Raw genomic sequence first — 24,163 nt, 5'->3', positions numbered from 1 at the left:
TTTCCAGATCGCGATTTTGAGATTATAATTGCCTGCGGGCGTAATTAGCGGCGCGGTCTATTTCCTCGCTTCCTTCTTTAAAATATCTTCTTTCTAATTATATATAATATGAGAACTGTACTCGTGCGATCCAGACACATTTTTTTCCCTTCTTCGTATTGCAATTATCAAAATTGAGAAGGAGGAGGAAGAGGAGGAGGGCGCGCTCCATCGAGTGCGACCGGAAATTTAGGAAGCCCAATGGCTTATTGTTAGTCTCCTCTTCATTCTACCGTGAACTCGTGTTCGCTGGTGACTCGAGCTTTTATTGTTCAGCTGTGTTGGGGGGACGTCGGTCTGTTATATTATGTAGTCGGAGATCTTCGCTGGAAAGAAACGGGGGCGACTAAAATTGCAAAGCCGGAAAGAGGGAGTCAGAAATTTTCAACATTTTCTTAAATCCGGTTAATCGACCTGTTGGAAACCAGAAGTCAAGCGTTCGATGTCTTTGATCCTCTCCGTGTGGAATGGATTAAGAAAGGAAGATAAGGGAATGTATTCCAATGAATGAAATTTGATTCTATTTACGTATATTCGGTGAATAAATAATATTGTTATTTTACAATGAAGTGAAACTTCGATTCAGCAGAGTTAAATTTACAAAGAAAAAGAATCTACGCAACGAAAACATGTTTTCGATTAGATTGAAAAGGCGCTGTTGGTCGATGGAAAAAAATAATATGAGCGAAAACATGGTGAGATAGCTCGAGTCGCTGCCTGTACAGTTATCCGCTCTTCCGGTACGTCTGTTCGATCGCCTCGAAGATTAGATCCGTTTTCTTTTCACTCCAGATCGTCGTCGCGTCGCTTGACTGTAACAGATGCTTATTGTTAGACATTTCATTTAACAAAAATGTAATAGGAAGCAATATGATGCATAATCGAGATTTGTCAAAAATATTTGAAACGTACCGACAAAATAAGAAACATTTTGAGTCAATATCGGTTCTAGAGAAAATTCAGGACGTCACGTGAGTTGGGTTTTATGTTTGATTTTAAAAAAAATGTGGGTTTCAAATTCGGAACTCGTATATTGGCATTAAATACTTTTACATTACATCAACCATTCTCATTCTTGTTACTTACGTTGCGCAGGCATGTTGGCGTCGTTATTCTTCACTGGGCGTAAAATTATTACAACCTATAACCATATTCATCCTAAGGAACGGCGTTACACATATTTTTATATAGATACATATACATGCATAAGGAACTGTATTATTTTTCGGTTAGCAACAGCGTCTTGTCCAGAGCCAAACTTAACCCGTAGACCGCGGGTCGATGCTTTGGCAGATCTAGCGAATCTTGCCTATAACACGTAGGAAGTGGAAGATATGAGTGCGATTTGTCTATCATCTACATATAATTTTCACGGCTAGATATTATGTAAGCGTTGTAGTCAAAACATGTTTGTAATATGTAAGTTTTTACACAGGTTTCTATAATACATCTACGAGCGAATAAATTCGCAGAAAGACTTCGGAATCGCGTGTGACCTATACACGTATAACAAAATAAATTTCCTCTCGTGACGCGATGTTGTTTAAACAGCTTCTAATATTACGAAAGAATCGCCTTGCGAACTTCTCGTCGTCAGCCGGTGGCAGCCTCAGTCAACAACCTGTGCAAATTTTAACACAATTGATCAGTTGATTAGTCAATCTGGTTTCAAATGCGACCCCGCGTTTGAAATATTATTAATATCGCTCGTCCGGCCGAATTGTTCCATGTTCAAAAATTCCGTGTTCACTTCCGCCGTGTTTGCGGCAGTTAATTAATTGACGCGTTTGCGTTTCGTAGAGCTCGATAAATCTATACGTATATGTATATATACGTATACACATGCGTATCTACACGTATACTTGATGTTGGCAATTTTATAGAACGTCACGTAGTCGCGGCTCGATAGCCAGCAGTTGTTGGAAAGATATTTATGCGTCTGAGTTTTGACAGCGCCGAATAGAATTACCGACGCGTAGCGATGCTTCCCAATTTGACACAGTAGCAACAACTAATCAGATCCTCCTCCAACATTTGTTATTTCGTCTATTCGTTTCTCCGTCTAGCGAAAAAAGAGAGAAAAAATTATGTCACTCAATTATTCAAAATAACGTCCAGCTGTTCAATATTGCGAAATTAAAAATCTATGTTCAGTTTTATCAATCCAATTCTGACTGTACGCTGAGAAAAATTTCATTTCTCATATAGTTGATGTATAAAATTATAAGAAAATTTAGTTACAGTACATCTATAGTTGTCGATACTACATTTCCTGGTAATTGTAACATATTAAATTCGATAGTTCAATTTGCAAAATTCTTTTCAGTTGAACAAAATCTTGACACCAATTTCTTGTTCTACCAACATAAAATTATCGACATAGTAACAAGGAACGAGTGACTGTAATAAAAAATAATAGCACCGTAACGCACTGTAATTTATTTGCTTATGTCTATCAAACTTATTTTTATTTTCAACCCAGAACTGTATTTTTCAAATACAGTAGAAAATTAGAATAATTACAGATTGAACATTAATCATAACTAAAAAATTTTCTCGGTGCTTACACCGAAAGACGGGACGTAGGTTCCATTATTTTCCAAAAGCTTGAAGTAATCTCTCGGTCGTCGCTACGAATCTGAAGATGTCGTCGATGAAAGGAATCGGTCGGTGAATATCTGCTTAAACGGCCCACGTTACAAGATTTCAAATGTTATCGTTGGATCGGCGAGTTGATCGACCGGTTTTTGCGGGTCACCCTGTACGTAAAGTCATATCGTTATGCATATAAATTCGTCGACGCGTACGAGGTGCTGTGAAAATTTGTAAAGGTAGTTTATTTACCGCGCTTTTAGAGCAGCGTGTAATATGTTTATGCGAAAAGCGGCTGATAAACGGTTACGAAATACACCGGAGCTCTAATTTATTTGGGTCAACGTTGCGGTTCCGCAACGGTAATCAAGATCATTAATACCGACCGAATCGTGCAGGACGATTAACAAATATTCATTAGACGAATCTCTCTTTGACGGCAGATCTACATAAAAGTGATAAACGTCACTTTGGATTGCTGAAATGATACGGTGCGGGGACGACGACGGTAATGTCACGCGTATTTATAACGTCGTCAATTCTTTATGCACGGGGTTTAATCACTCTTCAAGCGGGGTTTACACGCCCGTTCGAAGTTCTATGAAATTCTTAAAGTCTTATGAAATCTTGTGAATTTTGTGAAATTTCATCCAGCCTCGTAAAATCTCACGAAACCCCGTTAAACCTTTGAAGATCTTGTTGAAACTTTTAAAGCTCCTGCGAAATTTGGGGTGCGTAAATGATCATCCGAGTATTTAACTGGTCGCATGAAAATAATCAACGTGCGGAAGAAAAACTTCGTGGTCAAATAATGTTTTACATTAAACCATAGTTCATGCCTTCTCCGTTATTTCTTTCAAAGGATTCATGAACAATATCCAGGACGTTTTAATATTGCATAAAAATTTCTTCATCGTCAGTAAATCGAAAGCTACATTAAATATGTCTTATTGTTCCGATCCTAAAGACTCGAACAATTCCTAATTCCTGTATCTATAAAATTTAAGATTCGAAATCGAGAACCGAGCGCATCTTTAGGCCAGCGCAATAAACGTGGGCCATGATCTGGTTCTAGTGTAAATATAAATCGATGGGACGCGACGGTCTAATGCGGGTAAGATCACGATTTCCTCTTCCTGCGGCGACGCAAGCGAAACATCCGCCAACGTTTGGTTTCTACCGTATCGTTATTTTTTTTCCGCTATTCGTTACCGGAAGAGCAAGTAGGAAGAAATTATAATAATTGGTTAGCGATCGCCGCAGGCGTCTTTAACCGCACGGCCACGTTATAACCAAGCAGTATTTTTAATCAACTGTCTAATCTTTTTTAATCATCCCATACCCTCTCGAAAAGCTTAATTTAGCTATTCAAATGAGTTTACTGATCCCAGCAAGCGCAAACTATTGCCTGCCAAGCGTAAATTTGAAGAATTTATTTCGTCTATAACTGTATAATCAGGCCCCTACCAGCTGGTAATCACTCGGGCCTTTCGATAGTTCAGCGTCGTTACATCGTCGCGATAATGATAAATCTTTCAATCTGTCCGCGACGAGTCTTAAGTCAAGATTCAATTGATTTTATATACCGAAATAAAAAATTTGCCTTAATCGTTTCGCCGGGAGCGATAATATTTTACGCTGAGAAACTTTAAGGATCCAGTATAAAAAATTTTTCCTCTTTAAATAACGCACATATTTCAGTATAGGTATGCATTTGTACCTATTATATAATTCTTATCTGGTCTGCATGCTTTTTGCGGTCGGCTGGGTGATAACGTCGAGTCAACGTTTGTTTATGAAATGCGATAATTAATTACTTAGGGAAAAAAAACCTATAGAAATAATCATAGTACAACAACACTAGCAATTTCCTGTTATGGTGTATTTTGTAGAGTGGCTGTTCCCGTAGCTTGTACGAAAAAAATTACAAAACCTAATACATAAGAGTTACTATGAAAATTTAAAATTTCATTTAATCATCGATTCGCATTTTAGGAAGCGTATTTTTCACTGATTCGCGTGTAACTACCACGGAAGTAGAATCGAGCGCTTACCGAATGGTAATAAATTGTAGGTGGAAAGAGTTGAATTCAAGCGCGTCCCGTCACATGGCGGCATCAATGCCGAAGTGGCGAACGAGTGAACTCTTAACGTTTCCGAGAGATGGCGCTTAATGGTTCAATATCGCGACGGGGTTTGAGTTACAGCGGAGTTTCAATGCCGATATATGCGTATGGCCCATGCCGTGCATTCCATTTAGCCAAATGGTATTTTATTCACAAATAGAAGGTTGGACTGTTGATAGGTTCTCAGAAATATACAATATATATATATAATTTGAGACCCCACCTTTCTGAACGGTCCAACCTTCTGTTTATAAATAAAATACCATTTGGTTTTTTTCAATACGCAAAATTTTAGTTGGACAAGCAATTGCGTTCTTTTTTTTTCAAGTATTCAAACCCGCGTTTATACCGTGCAAGTGCGGCACGTGTTATGTGTTAATGGTGCGTCACCATAAACAATCGGGTTCAGCCATACGCGTTTTATTTATTTTTTCTTTTACTTCAAGTCTCTCGGTTCTTTTTCATTTTCACCTATTTTTTTATTCTCTTATTTGTTCTTTCTCGTGGTTTCACTTCGATCGCTTCTCCTCTCCAATTTGCCGTGAAAGATTTATGACGCTTTTGAACGTTTTGTAACTCTATCGACGCCATCAATACCTGCGTACAATTTTTTTTTTTAGAATTAAAAAAAAAAAAAAAATTTTATCGCGTTTTTTTTTGCTTCGAAACTCGTTTCTCTCTCGATACTTTGATATATTCCCGTTTTCGCATCGCGGTTTTTGATTGCAATCATCATCACTGGTCGATCTCTCGGACAATTTCTGTGACAAACATGTATTTCACACTGTTCTTGTTATTATGTTTTTATCGTTGAATAAGTGAAAATACTTTGGTGAGGATAAAGAGCAAACAAAATGAAAGTAATAATTAAATAAACAAATGACATTAAGAAATCGAGGACGGAATGAAAATAAAAATAAAAGCGGTAGCGGTAGCGGTAGTAGTGCGACAGCGGCAGCTTGCACTGTAGGCCAATCGCCCACGCTTGTGTATCTAAGACCACGCTCGGTGAGCAATTCATCGAGAAATATGAAAATATACAAGACGGCACATTCCGCGGGTGTCATTGTGCTAAGAATAGAGTTTGAACGATGTCACGCGCATTGCCATCGTCGGCCGAGCTTGCACAGTGACATCACTTATTGGGCATAGCTGGCTGGCTACAGCATGCGCGAGGGACGGACTAATTGTAAGAAGACCACCGCCACTCGTCTCATCGTCATTCCTCAACGATTAACCGTTTCCCATAATATTCCGCACCTTTCAGGCAATGAGCTCAGCCGACACGCACACGCGCGGATGAATACCTGGGCATTCCGGACAGTGTCGCACACGCACGCGTATGTAACGCGTTATACTCTGGACGTGTCCAATGGCACCGTCGTTGCACTTCGGTGCAGGGAGTACCAACGTTGCACGTAGGTGTCTGCGTTATTACCTCATTACCGCGTAACGATAAATATAGATCACGTTCACGTTTCCGATTTATAAACGTGCTCGCGTAGAGTAAACCTACACAACTACACGTCCGTAGACCTATGATGCAGGCGTGCATATCCACCCTATTGGCATGTCACTCGTTTACAACGTCGTGTCAGCTGTATAATGAATTCGCCAATAAGAGGGAATTGATAAACTTATACGTAGAAAGGGAAATACGCGGTACGTGCTCATGTAACACGTACCTACTAGCACGTAACATATCGTAGGTACGTGAGTGGTGTGCAGTATACTACAAACCGAAGCCGCGTGAACCGAGATGAGAATATAAGCAGTGACGGAATTATTCAATAATAAAGATATGCCTATATGCGTAACATATGTATGTATTACATGTATTATACTCGTGTGCGTGCGCGTGTTCGTTCGCTTGTGTGGAAATACTTGGCGATGACGCGGTTGTTTGTTACAACAATAAGAGTTAAGTCGTGTATCATCCTTGGCCGCGGCATCAATGTGTTGCCGGAGGTGCCGTGATCATGCCGATGATTCACCCCGCAGACGCTTCAATCTGCTTTTTCCCGTGTCATCTCTCATCTACGGCCTGATTGTGAACGTGCCTGTACAAGAAGGAAAAGAGAGAAACCAACCAAGCTTCTCAAAATCTTATTCACACTTTCTCGCGACACGATTCCACATTTTCTTAATAATATTACTTCTCCCTTTAATTTCACCATGTCACGTACTGCTATTTGCTATCGCATGTATTTTACACGTATATATACTATATAATATATATGTATATATATTGTACATTACAGATGTATTAGGTACGTATAACATACATGCGCGTACATAAATTTGTGTACTGCTTTATAGCCACCGCATGTGGTACGATGTCGGGTCGTATAATATTGTGTATTATATGTATATAATACAACGAAATTACGTAACATGTATGATAAGTATATTTCGCCGTCGGGCGGACTCTATAACTTTTGAAAGATTAGACGCACCTCCTTGTCAGCCGATCAATTATTCAATAAGTTCTTGATCCGTACCGTCGAGACGTCTAGTCTGAGCAAATTGTACATATGTAGCTACGTGTGTTACGTGTAGGTACACGTTGGCACAGTGTGCATGGGCGTTTTTATCGATTGCCAACACGTGCAGGCTAGGCCGGAGGAATTCCTGTACGCCCAAAAATATGCGTCAAGAGATAACAATATTCGCTGTTAGGTCATTGCCGTTTTTCATTTTTCATTCTTTCGTTTCATCCTTTGTATTTTTCTTTCCTTTTCATTTTCTTTCTTTTTCGGCATTTTAATTAAACGAAGAGGCCATGCGGCCAGGTTTTGCCCATCTATTGAACGGGAAGAGCTACCAATGCACTGGTTCGAAATTCTCAATTTTTCCCCATCTCGAATCTACTCGTATATTCTCTAATTCAGCACCGTGACAGGGGAATTAATCTCTTCGCTGTGGTCAAAGCCGAGCAGTCATCCTCGCTAATTACACCCTGCGTTCTCGCCTATTGTTATCGACTGGCCGACCAGATTTCGAAAGTATTTTAGGTATACGTGCCTGGTGAAACTCAAATCAAACAATTTTACACTTCGTTGACACACGTTTGCAACTTCCGACGACGCACACCGTTCGATTGACAGTCAGTACGGAAATTGGAAGATTTTCTTCATCCGTGATTACCGTCGAAAGTATAATTCGCTCGTGTTTCGAACCTTTTAGGTGTTGTATACGGTGCGCAATGGTTATCTGCAGAACATGCAGGAGGGATGAATTTAAATGAAAATATTCTCAGCCTAAGCTGTGTACCTAAGTGTGTAATTAAACTGCGGTATTTCGAAAAAGCATCTTAATACAAAATAAACAGAGGAGGTATAAAAGAAACGCTTTGAAGTTTATTTACCCTCAATATTTTTTCCGTTAAATACCTACGTCAACCGCAGATCACGTTTCCCCGCAAGCTCAATGAAAACCACTGAAAGCTGGCCGGAGCCAGTATGCATGCGTGTGATACCTCCACGAGCGAACGATTCGCGGAAAAGATGAGTGTGTACCACCGGCGATGGTTTCGCTTAACCCTTTCCTCGAAATAATTTGAAATATGCAAATTACTTATACCGCGGGTGGCCCTTGGTCTGTACGGGGGTACGTAACGCACCATCGTCTGTCTTGAACCGTCAGCTAATGCGCGTAAACTCTCATCGGTAGGTATGTGGGAATGTATAACAAACATCGGTGTGCTGTACGAAATGCCGACTCGCGAGTCACACCAACGACGCCGGGTATACTTGTATTATTGGGGTAATCTAACTCGCGTGGCTCAATTCTCCGAGAGCCAATCTGACTTAATATGCAGATGCCGTACGCGGAACGAAGCGCGAGAGGAGCAAGGAGAGGCGGAGGCCTCATGTACGGTTGTGAGTCATGCGAACCGGGGAGAAGAGAGACGGATGCATCCGCGGATGACAAATTATTTTAACACGTGTGAAACCAGCTTAACTCGGAAACGTACGCTGGACCGAATCTACGCTACCCACATCCGTGCGTGCGTGTATCCAGGGCACGACACATGCGGTCCGCGTGCACGCGTGTGTGTCTCTCCCGGTGCAGGATGATGCGCGAAACGTAGGGTCCTAAGTACGCGTAACATACCTTCCGCGGCACAACCGCCGCGTAACGTTGGTATGTGACTGCAGTGCACAGGCAGCAGGGGTTGTTGCACCAACGGCGTTCGTTACGTTAACTTACGATCCGAGGCGCAGGTCATCGTCTGCACGAAAGTTCATTCGTTCCGTGGTTACGCCGATTTAGAGGAGGCCACAATGAGGGCTGGAACGGCCAGTCATCGCCGCTACGGTTGTACGAACCGTATACCTGCACCATATACCAGAAACAGCAGTCGACCCTGCGACGCGGGTCCGGAATCGATTCCTGGATCGTTGTTAGAGTCGTGCTTAGCTTTACATAACAATACCCGGAAGATCCTGCGCAGGAATTAGTTTTAGTATCATCTCCCCCCTTTCTCCTTCGCCGCCTTTGCTTCCCTTCCTCATACCCTCGCGGACTCCTTCTCAGGCATCCCTTTATCCTCGTCCTTTGTACCTCCTTAATCCACGCGTACAAGACCCGGGTACACGTGTGTCTCTATGTGCGTTCGATCGCGCGTCTACCTGTATTACATGCAAGTGTTTGTTCGCCGGATTGCGCCGAGATACCTGACGTCGTTTCACGTTTGTACCCGTCTATACCCGAAGCTCGAACTCGATTTTTTCAGCGTGTTCCATTTTCGCTGGGACAGGTTGGGTTAGGTTAGTTTCACTTTCCGAACGGAGTCCCTGCAGCCAGTTGTCGTCTGATTCACGAAGCGTGTACGTTATTATTATACAATCTATCTTACAACTCTACCGTCAACTCGCATGGCATACTATTCGGATGAGTTCGACTGATTGTGAGTGAAATCATAACCGCCTTACAATATGGTCTTACGCATTCTCGACATACATATCCATTTATAGTATTGGCAAGGATTATATACTTGAATACCATCCTCGGAGGATGCGGTTGAGTGAACGTGTTTTCATTTTATTGTTGTTATTTTTTTCTGTCTCCAGCAATGCAGGAATGTTCATGCACAGCACGGCATCAGGTTTGCAAAAACTTGAGGTATGCGCTGACAACGTTTGAACCGACGAAAATGTCACCGGTCATACAATTTTGGTTTTAGTAAAACTATACCATTCAAAATATTCGAACTTTGCACTCTCTGAAACCATACCGTTTCCGATTTTCCAAACTGACAAATTAGCTATATAGATAAACGACGTACGAAAATGGGTGGCTAGCATTCGGCCGAGGGCCAGGAAGCTTGGTCAACGTTGCGAAACTTCCCACACTCGTCACCCTGGGCCGGATTCACAAAAGGCACCCGAATGATGTTCAAGTCGTAATCGGTGTTGACCTGAAGAGCGTTGATGGATACGATGTTCAGTTTATTCGCTAACTCATCCTCCTGTGTGATCCCGGTGATGGGGTTCAAGTAGCTGCACCGTGTCTTCGCCAATACGCAGACGGTAGCGTTGACGAAAAGCTGGGTTAGCTGAGAGTCGGCACATTTGAAGTTTGAGAACATCGCCTTAGCCTCGTTGACGCACTGCGCGATCTGTAAGGAAAATAATCACTGAGAATCGATACCGGTGTTTGTTGTTCCGGTTGAAAATTCTGTTATGCGCTCGATGGAGATTTTATGAAGAAGAGAGAAAGGAGGAGGTAAAAATAAGAAAGAAAATCAACGTCATTAACGGAGCTATTTGTATCTCTTGATGCATTCGCAGCAAACAAATCTCGGTGGAACATTTATTAGTACTCTATCTGTCGATTCACCTGAATAAATTATCATGGATTAAAAGGTTCCGCTTCAGGTCTTACGGTGTTCCCATCACTTTTGCGTCCGTCGACAATGACGCAGATCGACTTCCTCCGCTGCAGGTTTCGTCGGCTAAAGTGGAAGCTTGCAAAATAGCGGGAGTGGTGTTCATTGTTGTTACTCGCTGTCAATACGCTCGACGTCCCTCGAGCCTGCAATCGTCTCTGATCGATCGGTGGCGCAACCTCGTTCGCTTCCTGTTTATTTGCACTTTATTTACAGTATTTACAGTTTTCCGGGCGAAAGGTGAAAGGGGAAAAAAGAACGAACGCTGGGGAATCAGCGCGAGGATACTTGCAGCTCGTGGTGGTCGTATAATTGAGATTTACTCCTGCGGACTAAAGCGAGTCAGCGGTGCTCAATGTTTTATATTGAAAGGAGGGTGAAAAGAGCCAGACCGAAGAGGTTCAGAGGACTTTAAAATTTGCTCACGAATTCAAACGATCAATTACCAGCATGTTCTTGTTCACTTGACGGATGCACTCCAGAAACGAACAGTAAATGACGCCCGGACTTGTGCGGGTGGATATTGAATTCGTTGCGTTCTGGAAAAAGCACATATCGTTAGTCGTATAAAGTGTGAGCCGGGCAGGCGGCAAGCCCTGCGGAATTACACTTCTGGTTTCATATATGTTCAACGTCGTATACGAGGTTTGCTCGCGAACGTCGACCCTGACGGAAACGTCTTCACCCAGCCGCTAACAACGTTCGCGACGACGGACAGTCAAGTATAACTTGGACACAGACGCCTCTCATATGACATATATTCTTTCCACTTGGCAAGTCCGCGAACGAAATCAACTGGCTGCGTCAGTATTTTCGAGGGTCCTACGTAGAAGAGGAACTTCATTCAATTGGCATTGTTAAGGAACTCCAACTATCGTTGCCAGTGGTCGTGGACCCAAAACTTTTTCCTTATTCCGATCCTACCTAGCCTATCGCAAGCTCTTTCCGCACTTGCATTCTCATCTCCCGTTCGTCCTTTTGCGTTTTATTATCAGTTGAAATACAACGTGTGTAGTATTTTGGACTTGCGGCTGTTCCGAATGGTAAATACCCTCAAGTAGCTTTGGCAGTGTCCGTAATCCGTGTTGTCGAGATACGTGTCCGCGCAGGAAGCCATCGTCAGAAGCATCGGATATCCGGGGGGCTGATTGCTGGACCTGAAGAAGCACCCGTAGCAGGCATCGGTTCTGACCTCATCGTCCTTCTGCGACTCGTTGCACAGCTGATTCAACAACTGAATCGTTCTGACGCTGGAAAAACCGAGTTTTATCAGTAATGAGATGTGAAATATTCAGGGAGGCGCGGACAAAGAAACAAATCGACTCGATGGATTTTCTCGAAACGTTAAACTAGTTGGTCCCGTTTCGCTTTTCTTTATTTTTTCAAATTTCATCAACAAAATTAACAAACAACGGCTCATCCGTACTTTGAGTATGGAGTCCAATGCCCGAAGACTTTGGCAAGCGCTTCCTGGACGAATGGCCCGGAGCTGGCTGCTCGTTGAACACCGATTAACACGAAAACCAACGCTTTGATCACTTTCATGGTTAATACCATTTCGCAAAATGCACTCATGAGAGAGAATATATCCGTTTTATACCGGGCGAGAGCTCCCTGCAGGCTTCCAGGGCCGTACCCAATAATTTTCTTCTATATCACACGGTCATTCAATTTCCACGATTTTTACCAACAGCTGCAGTTTCCCTCTCACCGATTTATTCTTCTTTCACTCATCAGTTTCGGTTTTAGTTTCAATTATTCAACCGGTGAAGCAGAAGCTGCGAATTTCGGCCATAAGTACGCGTTAATTTTCACTACCGTCGGCGACCACTAGACACGGCTCTGGGCAACGCGTTCCAGAAATCTCGTGACAGTGACAACGTGTAACAGTGCTTTGCTGCACCAGCATCCGTACCACTGACCCACCAGATAACAAGTATTATGCATTGTTTATACCCATGGGATCGGAAATGTCAGCGTGTTAATTATTGTCGGTGCACGCAGCGACAACGAAATGCATCAGAAGCCCGCGTCCGTGCGAACGCGCGATTCTGGTGACAACGGCAGCAGCGGATGCCTCTGAATATGAAATCCGCCCGATACCGTTGTAACTGATATAACAGAGAAGTATTCAGCTTTGTTGGCGCTCTTTGCCAAAGGTGTTCATAACCGTCCTGCGTGCCAGCCACAGGAGATTTAATGATTTTCATGCAACCTGCACCGTTGAGAAAAACGAGCGTGCATGCTACGTCATTTCGTGGCAGCATGGGAAACACTCGTTGACGCGTTGGATTTAGATTTCACACGCCGTCCGAATTTAGAAAAATTCGTCAATGCTTGTATAATCCCGGGTTCTCGAAATTACTTATTCACTTTGTTGAAATTATCTCACATGGGCTCGAGCTCTCGGAAATTCACTCTAATCTTGTATTGAAAATGTGTAAATAACGGAGCATCGACTCTTTAATCCTGAAATATCTCGATGTGTTTTATTGCCACACCGATTTGCAAACGGACACTATGCTCTACATTTCTTCGTCGAGAAAGACTTGTGATACGGTTTCGCAAATGCACGTATCGATGACTGATTTCCTGTTGTCGATAGCAGCGATCTCTGTGTCTTATAGTTCTGTTATCGTCGTTTATAATCTCAAATTGCAGAGTCGATGGAAACTCTGTTATTCACATGCAGCTCACTCCCGGCGTAATAACTTACAGTGAAAGTCTGCGGAGCGGTTTCCCCGTTCATTTAAGTACTATCAATAAATAGCAAAGATATTGGTACTCGCGTCGTGTAGGTGAACCAAGAAATAACGCGGGGCTTGAAACTGCAGTGAAACATGAAGAATTCGGAACAATTATCGTCGATCATTCCGCAATACAAGTTGTCGTCTACATTGTTTTGGCGCGTAATGTGTCTCTTCGTTGCGATTTACGTGTTCGCTTGAATTTCTTTAGACGTCGAAGTGGTTTATGCGGTGAATTATAAGGGTCAACATAAAAAACTTGCAGTCTCCTCACAAGCCTTTTGTGATTTCATTTTCACTCGGCGTTTGATTGGAATTCGAAAAATATCTGTAGTATTACATCAGTCCGCAAGGCTAGCTTCACTCCTTGGTCGTCGTCGTTGACTCTGACTATGAGTTAGAAGCGTTATTCGGAAACTCCAACCAAGTTATATTACACCAGCAATGAAACGTATGTAGGTAGGTACATGCCTGCAGTAGGTATATGTGTACATATACATGTGTAGGCATGCGTAGAGAGACGAAGGGAATCGTTTCTTCGGTGACTTTGTTGACTCGACACGATATTCAACGAGTTCTCGGACCCGTCCGAATTTTTCCACCGGATAATTTTATCGCTTTTACCACCATCCCCTCCCTCGTAAGTACCGACGAGCATACGAACGATCGAAAATAGTGGCGGAGAGCAAGTGGGGAGGCTTTTTGCGCAGTCACATATATAGGCATTCGGTTATACAGGGTACGTCTCGAATCTTCCGCGGGAAGCGTATCTCGTTTCGACGACCTCGATGCGGCGGGTTGCAATTGCGGAAATTCCAGAAATCGAGGACTTCGAGATATGCCCGCGCGTCTTTATACGGCGGACGGAATTCATTCCAACTTTTCAGAATTTTACCATCCTTTGTCAAGATGGCGCACATATCCATCTTGTCGCTTATATATACATATATATGAAATTATCCCTATGCGATTTTCCGCCCCGCTTCTCATCCGACGAGTTTTACCTCATTGCGCCGTTCTTTATCCTCAAATAGACTACACGGCATGCAGCTGCTCCGCGAGCGACGAAACCTAACGCACCTTCCGCATCCCGCCGGCTCTGATTTAAACGAATTTGTTACAAAGTACTCGGAGATTCCACGACGTCGCCGTCTTATCTCTATGAAAATAAACTTGGCTAATTTAGGCGTCTTTATACAGTCGGATGGAGAGGAGGCGAGTTACGCGACTAATCGTGAGGTAGTTGCAGAGCTTGCAAAGCTTGCAGCGCGCAGACAGGCCGACAGCCCCAAGGAGACTCTAGAACTACTCCGAAAGTTGTAACACTCGTTCGAAGCTTTACGTATGTACGTACATCAGGTGCACTCGAGTGAACTTATAAGCGACGAATTTGCCCTGCTGCCGTTGCCGCAGCCGGGATATCGTGATTGCAATTACGCTGGCGTGGGTTAAACATAGAATATGACCTATGCCGTAGTACGGCGGGAGTTTTTAAATAATTGATATATACCTAATCACGTACGTCGAGCGTGCAGGAATATGGATCAACGGTTGTACTTTGCCGCATACGCGCTGCAGCAGCCGCCAAAAATCCGACGAGTTTGCGTCAGCGATGATATCGGTGCAGTTTCTCTCCTGCGGTCGAGTCCCGTGACGTCGACGGCGTCGCGTCTAAATTCTCAGATTACATAAACACAAATAATCCATGACTCACTAATTCTGGGTCGGGGATTGCACCGGGGCGACGATAGGCGTCGGCTTCGCGGCACCGTCGACGTCGACGTCGTCTTGTCTTCTTCTGTCTGGCCCGAAAATAGACAGCGACGGTGTCGTCGCTGTTGCAGGTTCCCTTATACACGACGACGTCGACGTCGACGATGCAGACGCACGTACGTACGCAAGATGCCCCAGTTTTCTCGTGGATACACATCCGCGGTCCAGCCGCCTCGAGCTCAATTAGGTGCAGAAACACGTCGCCTGCATCCGGGCCTTCCTGCCTCCCCGACGATATCGCCCGTCGCTCGTTCCTCGCCGCGGAGAACGCGGATTTTTAAACTAAAGAAGCTTATTTATTTACGTACCTATCGCAACGCGACGCTGTCTGCCCGATGCTGTTCAGCGAGCGCAGGATAATCCTTGAGAACACGGGATTTCTTTTCTACTCGCGCATATATCTACCTGCTTCGCTTATTCGTACCTACCGCAGATTTCCATGAAGGGCTTTCCTCGTTCTGCTTGAAAATCTGAAAACTATATCGCGGAAAAGATTTCATCGCTAATTTATTATCCTTTATTCTTTATTTTCTTTTTTATTACCGACTTCACCTTGTCGTCGCACAGGTATAAGTATGAGTGGCTGTTTTTTTTTTTTTTATTTTTTCCCCGTTCTCTGAAGAGATGAATCAGACCCCGACGAAAATTGTGTAGAATTTTATATACGCTCAGTCGAGCACCGCTGGTGTCGTCCCAGGAGCAATATAGACACCATGCAATAAGCGTTTACGGTAAGCATTGCAGTGAGAACTTGTGGAAATTAACAGCTGACGACTGTTGAGCTAACAAGGTACTCTCGAGCACGACTCAACGAGCAAAATTTACCAGCGTGCATAATGAATTTTCTTTAGCGGTTTCTAAGCGTTACATTAAACACGACACATACTTACAGGCTTAGTTTGTACAGCAAATGGACGTCGTAGTCTGTTAGCGGCGCGTAAAATCATCGGGAATAAAAAACATTCCTACCTCAACGATTTATTTCAGTCGCACGTAGTGTATTTGAATTTCATGACGCAACGTCGCGTCGTATCGTACGACGCAAACTTTATACATACTTATTATTCTACCGTGAATATACATGTACAGTTTACCGTCTGGAAATTTTTCGATACTCGCGGATGTATTTTCGTACGAATTGAAAGATGAGAAAAATACGCCGGTACGAGAGAAGGATCCTCGGTTCTCGGAGGCGAACCTGTTCGCTCTCGAAGCATCCCGCATGTCGCGCATCAATTAAATCGTTTTTTTGCATCGTACAAAGTCGAACCCCTGGCTGGGCTGCTCGTCTCTTGCTCCGCTAAAGATGGCTGGCTGGCTGCCGCGGGGTGGCGAATAGATGGTCGGGGCTTGAATTAGGGTAGGAGCGCAAAGGCGTGGAGCTTAATGCCCATATCACTGTGGGATGTCGACCAATTTCCGGGTACTACCACCAGCCCCCGGAGTCTTGCTAATGTACCTACACGAAATGAAAGGAAGTTGTTGTGCAACGCACCACGGGTATACCCGGATCGTGTATGCTGCTACTTCGGGGGTGTTGTTTAATTCGTTAAAAGGCCAAGGTATTTCCGCAGTCCACCTGCAGCAGCGGTAGAAGCCTGCAACGATACCGCGATCTAGACGTGCCGATTTCTCTCCGCATCTGCGTGGAGACGAGGGTGAAAAAAATCCTCTGCCGCGATTCGCGTTCCACCTCGTATTTGACTTCCTTCGCCTTTTTACTCGATTGACGTTCATCGACCCGCGGTTGATATAATTGGACGACGTTGGATGCCAGGAATATTCTTATACACGGCGCCGTATCTCTCGACCATTATGCCGCGTAACGCGTGGAATTGTCCTTCGAAGGACGAAGAAGAAACACTTTCTCCAGTCGCGAGAAACTCGAGATAGAAGAAAGAGTCGACTTGGCATTGTGTTTCGTATCGGTTGACGACGCGGTTCGTATCACGTACTCATTTTCGTCCTGCGAAGTATAACATAAAATGATATCACGGCGAAAGGATCGCTTGTACGGCGAGCGTCCTGTATCCACGCCGCGCGGATAAACGTGCAAGCAAAAGTGAGGAACGTTTTCGCTGAAATCCAATCCGAAAGTAGCGGTGTTGTCGGTACGGCCGGTGGCGGATGAGTACTTGACCAGGACTGCGTCGAGAGGTCTTGAATTACGCGTTTCATCGGTCACTGGCCTACGGGCGTTGATCACCTTCTCAAACTGAGTTTCCTCGGTCGTTTGAAGCCTGGCTTGGCTGAAAAGGGTATCGCGTGTCAGAGGCTCGTGCGTCACACGTGTGTGCACCGGCCAAAATCACATAACCGAAATTGTTGGAGTATATCCCGTGCGCCGAGGGACAAGACGTAGAGGAAAACTGCCCCAGACCGCAGGGGAAACTCTCGACCGTTCCGTGGGCGAGTTGGTGGTGAACGAGCAAAATTCCCTCCGTGGGTGTTTTGACCTCTCATCGCTCGCCCTCCGCTTCGTACCTGCAGCGTCCTCCCCGCCTTATCTCTCCGCTCCGTTTTCCACGCGGCTATTTGCGCCGGTTACACCGTCGAACAGCTCCCGCCTGCCGTACGCACGTTTCGCAAATTTTGCCATTCAACGTTCTCAATCTCTTTCTCCTTTATACCTAGGTCGAACCGCCTGCATGTCGGAAAAAAAACTCAGTCTCCGCTCCTCACCCTGCAGTCTGCGACATCTCGATCCGGATCGATGGCTGTAAGCTCCCCCAGCAATCTGCGCCCTCACGCCCACCGCTACGTGAGCAACATCATCGGCTCTTTCTCATATTCGCTCGCTCGTTCGCTCGTCGGTTCGTCTGCTCGGGTGGTGCAGGGTATTAATCTCGGCGGGAACGTACAGCGCGTGGATCAGTGATAAATGAGCAGACCTCAGGGATCTTATCTTGTAATTGGAACGCACCTAGCGGTGGCGGACCGGCTCAATCGAACTCGATCGAACCCGGTTGAACGGCGGGGTGCGGACATCTGCGGTAGGTAAACACACCCTTCTTCGCCTCATCCGTCCCTGTGTTTCCGTTATCCCGCCACCCTATCTCCCGACGTAATGGGCAGCGAAGAAGGGCGAGTTTTCATCAACCGCCACCTACCGCTGAGCCGCGGCGTTTCCCCCGGTTGTTCGCAGGCGCAAGGTCGACTACCCGCAACCCTTCTCCCTTCGCTTCTTTCGATTCGCTTCGCTGGTCAGACCAACCAGAAATAGTGGTTGTTTGCGTCCGAATCTTCTTTCTTTGCTCGCCGCGCGATACGATCGTCGCGGCTGATGAGCGGGAAAACCGCGGGAAAAACAGCGTTGTTAAACGCGTCTGCCGTGGTACGAAGCGTGACGAGGTGATACGGGGGAGAAGGAGAAATACCGGCAGCTCCGTAAGCCGGAAATGGAAATCTGTTTTGGTGATAAAAATCAGTTGCCTAAGCGAAGTGGGCCAAGTCGGTTCTCTGACACCTTCGGCCTCCCCCGCCTCGGCTATATTGGACTCAGGGGTGCGATCTCTGGGCCACATTATCGTTATCCTGATGGATATTGGCCGGACCTATTGACGCGCTCCTCGGATCTAGAACGCAAGCTGTCCCTGCAAAGCGACCGGCTCCACCTACCAGACCGCTCCGAGGTGCCTACCCCGAAACGCATGCCATCCCGTCTCACGCCGATATTTTGTCCCACGCAACGCACCCTGTATACCTACCGCGGCATAGGGCACGACCCATCTCCGTTAGTATTTCACTCACCGTGCACGCCATGTGGGCCTTCAATTCCCCCTCTGCACCATCGCCACGTGCCAGAGAGGAGATACGTGACACATTCTCCGCGCGTTATGTCGCAAACGTTACTGTGCTTCTGTCTTCTGTTATAAGGGTGGCTATGCTCTACCGCCTTTACCTGACCTCGTAACTTATTTATCCTCGCCGTTACTCGGCTGACCCGTTCCTTGCATCTGTTTTCGCAATTTTTCTTTCTTTTTCTCTCTTCTTTTTCTTTCAACCCTTCCAAGAAGACGTGTCTGGGGGGGGGGGAGGGTTGTTCACATGCCTTGTACGTATGTGCGTTATCCACCACTCTCTCCGCTAGCGGATAAGAGACTCCAGGTTTAACGCGGAGGGTGGAGAATTCGGAACGAGGAAGACATTCCGTTAGAATTCAGGAATCTGCAGTTCTCCGGAATATTACGTTACAAAGTCTCCGGTTTGCAAGGGTGCGAGGAAGACGGTGGCGTGCAGGGATATCCAGGAAAGGAGAAAAGGGCGCGGGAGATAAGGAGAAGGGGGAAAATTTGGTCGAGGCATCCACCCACTTGAAACATACAGCGTCGCAGCTACTCTCCGTGCTGCTACAAGACTAACCCCCTTGCATGCAAGGGAGATGACAAAACTCGGTCGTGGTTAACTGGAACTCGAGTGAATATCAGAGTGGAATTCGCCGGAGACACGAACTGGGTCGGGGGAGAAGGAGGCCGAAGCCGATATGACTAGGAGCACATAACAGTAACAATAACAATAACGGCTTTGTACGTCCTTTTTGTGCGTTGGGTCGGAACGCGAGAGCGTCCACATTCTAGCCTTAAACTTCACGTCGGCGCGTTGGTAAACCCGGTGGACTTCGCCGCAGCTTTATACCAGCCGGAATGCGAGAAGATTCGCCCGAGAAGCGAGATTTGAGAATATATATAGAGTCTGGCTCCCGTATAAATATGTCCTCCGTAAACTTTGACTTCGTTTTCGCACGCGAGGAGGGCATTGTGCGTGGAGAGAGGGAGAGAAGGAGAGGAGAAAGCGGAAGAACGGGGACGGGAGAATTGAGGACCACAAGAGGACGTTACTCAGGGCGCCACTGTGCCATTGTGAGAGGGTTGTGTACGACCCTTGAGCCGAGGCAATAGGTGGGTTTAATTCCGTTAAGAGCACTCGCCAGATATCAAGGCAACCCTGTTGCGGTAAATTATTGCGATTCTTTGGTCACTTTACAAAGAGGGGTTGAGCTCAGATTTTTATTCCGTTTCATTTTTATCCACTTTCCCTCCATCCGGCTTCGGTCAAGGTTGAACGGGCCTGCGGATGACCTCTGGTCCAGGCGCCAAATCCACCCAAACCCCGAGGCTTACATCTACCCCGAGACTCAACGTCTCTCGCGGAAGAGTCCGGAGCACGCGTTACATCCGTTTTATGCAATATACATCGGGTGGAAGGGCGCGCATTCAGGTGCTAAAGATGGAGGACGATGAAGCTCCGAGGATTCGGGGGTGAAACTGGCGGAAAAATTTAAGCGCCGAGTAACATCGTGTTTCTTTTACTCCTCTTGTTTGCAAGCGCGTTCCGCCCCGCGAGCTTATAGAGGGAATCGACGCGATGGGCATATAAGCTATTTCGATGTATCTCCACAAATTTCTAAAAGCATCCTACGTGGGTCTGCGAGAGCCCCTTAAACTTTAATCACGTCAAAGGATCCCCTGATTTAAGCCACTCTTTTCTCCATTTATATAGGTCGATAAAGAGATCGCAGTCTTTATAGTGTATCCTATTTTACCCGTTTCTCTCTGCCTTGCGACTTACGACGCGCTTTGTCTCTTGAACTTTTTAGTCTACAATATGCTCCAGAATCGGGCCAATAATCGTCCGTCTAATCCGTATAGCAAATAACCGATCTCGCGAGTTTAATGCAAATCGTTCGTGAAGCTAATTTAACTTCAGGTGACGCAATCCTGGGACAGAACCGTTATGTTCCGAAACCCGTACGATACGAGGTCTACCTGCCGATAACCACCTATTAAATAAATAATCCTGGTGTGTTTATGGGACGCGAGGAAACGCTCGCCGTGCGTGCCAACTAATCCAACCCTCGTGCATTATAGGTACTGCAAAAGGGTCGTGTGAGCTGAAGCTTCGAGTGGTCGAAAAAGTTGAGGAAAATAAATGAAACAAAATATGGTTAGCAAAAAATGGGCGGAAATATAATTGAATACAAAAATTACCTGCAGCTCGCCCGACACAAAAGCAGATCACGATTGACATCAGATCCGCCCGTTCCTTGTAATTCCAATCCGCCACGCCTCCCGCTCTCTTTCTAATACCCACTGTTAACGCATGCGAAAAAATAGCTGAGAGGTATCGGGTGCAGTTGGAACAACGCACAAAGTGGTAGAAATCTTCCCGATAATGTGCACTTCGCAACATGACTCGTTTTCATATCGCAATCAGCGCGGAAGTTTTTGCATCGAGATCCATTCTCATTTTTCGTCGCATCGCCCGAAGGCTATCGAAAGCAAGCACCGTCGGAAGCAAGATCGGGCATCGGTGAACCGATGCAGAAGAATATGTCCCGTTGCATACGCGTCACGTCCGTTTGCGATAAGTACATTTTATGTAAAAAGCGCGAAGAAACCGTGCGACGCGCCGCGGCTAGGCTGCATTGCTTGCCCAGGCGCGGGAAGCGATTTTTCGTTTCGAATACCCTCGGGACCGGAAAAGTCTTCCCGCGTGTCCTTAGAGCAGTCCTTCGACGGTTTCATTTTTACTTTTCAAAGATCCCTATCTTAACGACGCGTTAAACGACACTTGCTTCCAGCTACCCTGCTCTCTACCCCTCGATTTATTTTTATTTATCCGACTCGCGATCTTCAGCCTTTCCCACTGATCGAACCTCGCCGTGCCTCGCGACTACCAACGACCTCAGAATTACAAAACCACCCTTCTTTCGTCTCCCCGATTCCACCCCCCAGCCCCGTTTTGCCTCACAATTTTAGCAGTCACCAGGTCCAAAACGACTAAACGACTGATGAGCAATTTTTATTCAAATGTATTCAATGTCGTCGCAGCCTACGTCAGCCTCTGACGTTAAGACATTACGCATGTACCGGGTGTGATCTCGAGCCCGCCTCGCGGTACTTTTTATATTACCGTAAGGATCTGGATGCTGAACTCTTCGCAGGATAGGATTCGTTGTACACCTGTGACTAAATTCACCGATAATCGGAAGACGGTGATTTGTACATGGATGGAATTGGCTCGCGACAAAAAATCTAGTTTTTTGAATCACTCGAAGGAATAACATTTCCTTCCATAAGTCTGGGAACTCGAATGTTGAAGAAACGGTGTGTGACAAATTTAAGGTGACTCGTCAATGACAGTCCAAACGTTACACGAAATATTTCAATGCCTGCGTACAGAACCAATATCTAGGAACCTACTGAATAAAATCGATCAAAACAGGCTGGAAAATACTGACTTCGCGAACCTTTGGTGATAGTCCGAATTTCACGTTCATCAAAAAAGTTTGGAATTTCATTTATATACATGTATACCACCTTGATGAAACTGAGGCCAATGTATTATTTCACTTCTTATTGTTAGCTTTATCCTATGTCCCAAACTTCCCGGAAGCTCAACTGTCAAGCACATTTTGTGAGTCACATATTATCCACAAGAGTCTACGATGATTTCTGATTCTTTCAAACACGAAAGTAAAGCTTCATCGCCGGAGCTTCTGCATGACTGAATGAAAAAATTTCGATAAGTTTTTCCTTCATGGGGTCGCGTATCACAAACCTCAATCTCGAAAACTCTTCAAATGTATCGAGGGGTGTTTACCCCACATACAAGGTGCAGCAGCGATAATATATATAAGTTCGTGTGAAGGCATGCATATGTATTAAGAATATATCGATCCACGCGTGGCGTTGCTCGATCAAGAATGTCAGGGAATTTGGATCCGTCATCAGTCGGAGGCGTTAATCGTACCGGGTCACGAGACAAAACATACCCCTGGTGATATATATATTTTTTCAAGAGTTAAATCCAGGTCCCTACATCTGGCCTTTGAGAAATCGCGAGAGTCTAGATGGTCCGAGAACTAGGAGGGGAGCTAATGCGAGTAGTACGTGCAGGTGAAAGTAGGTGTAATAAAACGAAGTTTCGTCCGTGGAACAAATGAAACCGCGAAGGATAATGAGCAAAACAAACGACCCAAGCAAAACAAAACACACCCTTTTTTTTCACCCCCTGTAGCCTACACCGGCTGACCGAGCCTCCCGTTCTTCTCGTTCTTCTTCTTGCCCGATGACGACGCCGCGGTCGGATAGCTGCTGCAGGTTCGCCTTTGCCAAGCTGCTGCTGCAGGGGCCGCGGCGGTGTTGAGCCGCGGGGTTCGCGCCGGGGGGGAAATACATATACGAAAGGCCGAGAGGGCGCGGAGTCGCTTGAGAAAAATGGGGGCGAGTTTTACCGCGCTTTCCCGTCCGATTCCCACCCCGAAACGCTTCCCACCCCCGTCGCACCCCGCGGCATCCCCTCCTGCCAAGCGCCGGTGCCGGGGCGCCCCGAAAGGGAAACTGGATCAATACTCTTGCACTCAGACGACGCAGGGCCGAGCTGAACGCTCCACGTGCCACGTCGCATGGTTTCGCACTCTTCGTGCAAGAAGGCCAACGATTCCTCGCCAGGGTGCAGGGGGAGCCTGTTTCTTGAAACGGTGAAAACTTTGGTGCAGATATCGGCACCCAAGCCGCTGCAGCGACGGAATCGGGTCAGGGGGAGATTGCTCGTTTAATTGTAAGTGGCGAGGCGCGCGTGACTTTTCTGCAGCAAATGCAGACGATGTGTGATTTTTTTTTACGTCCGTGTCGCTTTACAGCCACCGCGGGTTCCGAACCGTTCTGCGCAGCTTTTTACGCGGTATTTGACGACTAGTCGATTCGGCCACGTGTATACGTGACTCGTAGAAATTTGACCTTACCCTCGATTTTCCTCATGTGCGTGTGCCTGCCACTCGTTTCGGGCTATTTTTGTTCCGAGGAGGGAACGCGAGGACTACCCCTTGTACGCGTTGTATATCCGCTGCTCACTCGGGCATCTGGGTAACATGCGTCAATCAGGAGCAGGGAAACAGGAGAAGTGGGCCGAATGATGTTGAAACAAAAAGAAAGAAAGGGTGAGCGGGTTAGTTCCAGTAGGAGTTCTGCATTAGCGGTCCTGACAGATTT

The 24,163-nt window shown here is 45.7% G+C and overlaps 2 protein-coding genes across 3 annotated transcripts in view; one reads left to right on the top strand and one right to left on the bottom strand.

The window, feature by feature from the left end:
• Window positions 1–24,163, top strand: part of LOC107223053 (3-phosphoinositide-dependent protein kinase 1) — a 329,093-nt gene that overhangs the window by 8,399 nt on the left and 296,531 nt on the right. The window lies entirely within an intron of this gene.
• Window positions 644–12,479, bottom strand: LOC107217051. Of its 2 annotated transcripts, XM_046744448.1 has the most exons (6): window positions 12,077–12,479; window positions 11,702–11,900; window positions 11,097–11,189; window positions 10,647–10,841; window positions 10,048–10,380; window positions 644–851 (listed from the first exon to the last, which is right to left on the bottom strand). In XM_046744448.1, the coding sequence occupies exons 1-5, from the start codon at window positions 12,223–12,225 to the stop codon at window positions 10,060–10,062; spliced, it is 957 nt and encodes a 318-aa protein (XP_046600404.1). In that variant the 5' UTR covers window positions 12,226–12,479; the 3' UTR covers window positions 644–851; window positions 10,048–10,059. The 2 variants fall into 2 exon arrangements, with proteins under 2 accessions (XP_046600404.1, XP_015509900.2); XM_015654414.2 differs by lacking the exons at window positions 644–851; window positions 10,647–10,841 and having other exon boundaries at window positions 9,793–10,380.

Source organism: Neodiprion lecontei, chromosome 6 (genome assembly GCF_021901455.1).
Source record: "Neodiprion lecontei isolate iyNeoLeco1 chromosome 6, iyNeoLeco1.1, whole genome shotgun sequence".
NCBI classification, from domain to species: domain Eukaryota; kingdom Metazoa; phylum Arthropoda; class Insecta; order Hymenoptera; family Diprionidae; genus Neodiprion; species Neodiprion lecontei.
The sequence above is the reverse complement of the archived record's forward strand: the minus strand, read 5'-3'. Positions and strand labels throughout refer to the sequence as shown.

Bases quoted from the DNA above. Each gene is read 5' to 3' on its own strand.
- LOC107217051 (XM_046744448.1), bottom strand. From the start codon at position 12,225: ATGAGTGCATTTTGCGAAATGGTATTAACCATGAAAGTGATCAAAGCG. The intron at 11,901-12,076 runs GTACGGATGAGC...CGGTTTTTCCAG, and splicing joins CATTGGACTCCATACTCAAA to CGTCAGAACGATTCAGTTGT. The intron at 10,381-10,646 runs GTAAGACCTGAA...TTTTCCTTACAG, and splicing joins GCAAAAGTGATGGGAACACC to ATCGCGCAGTGCGTCAACGA.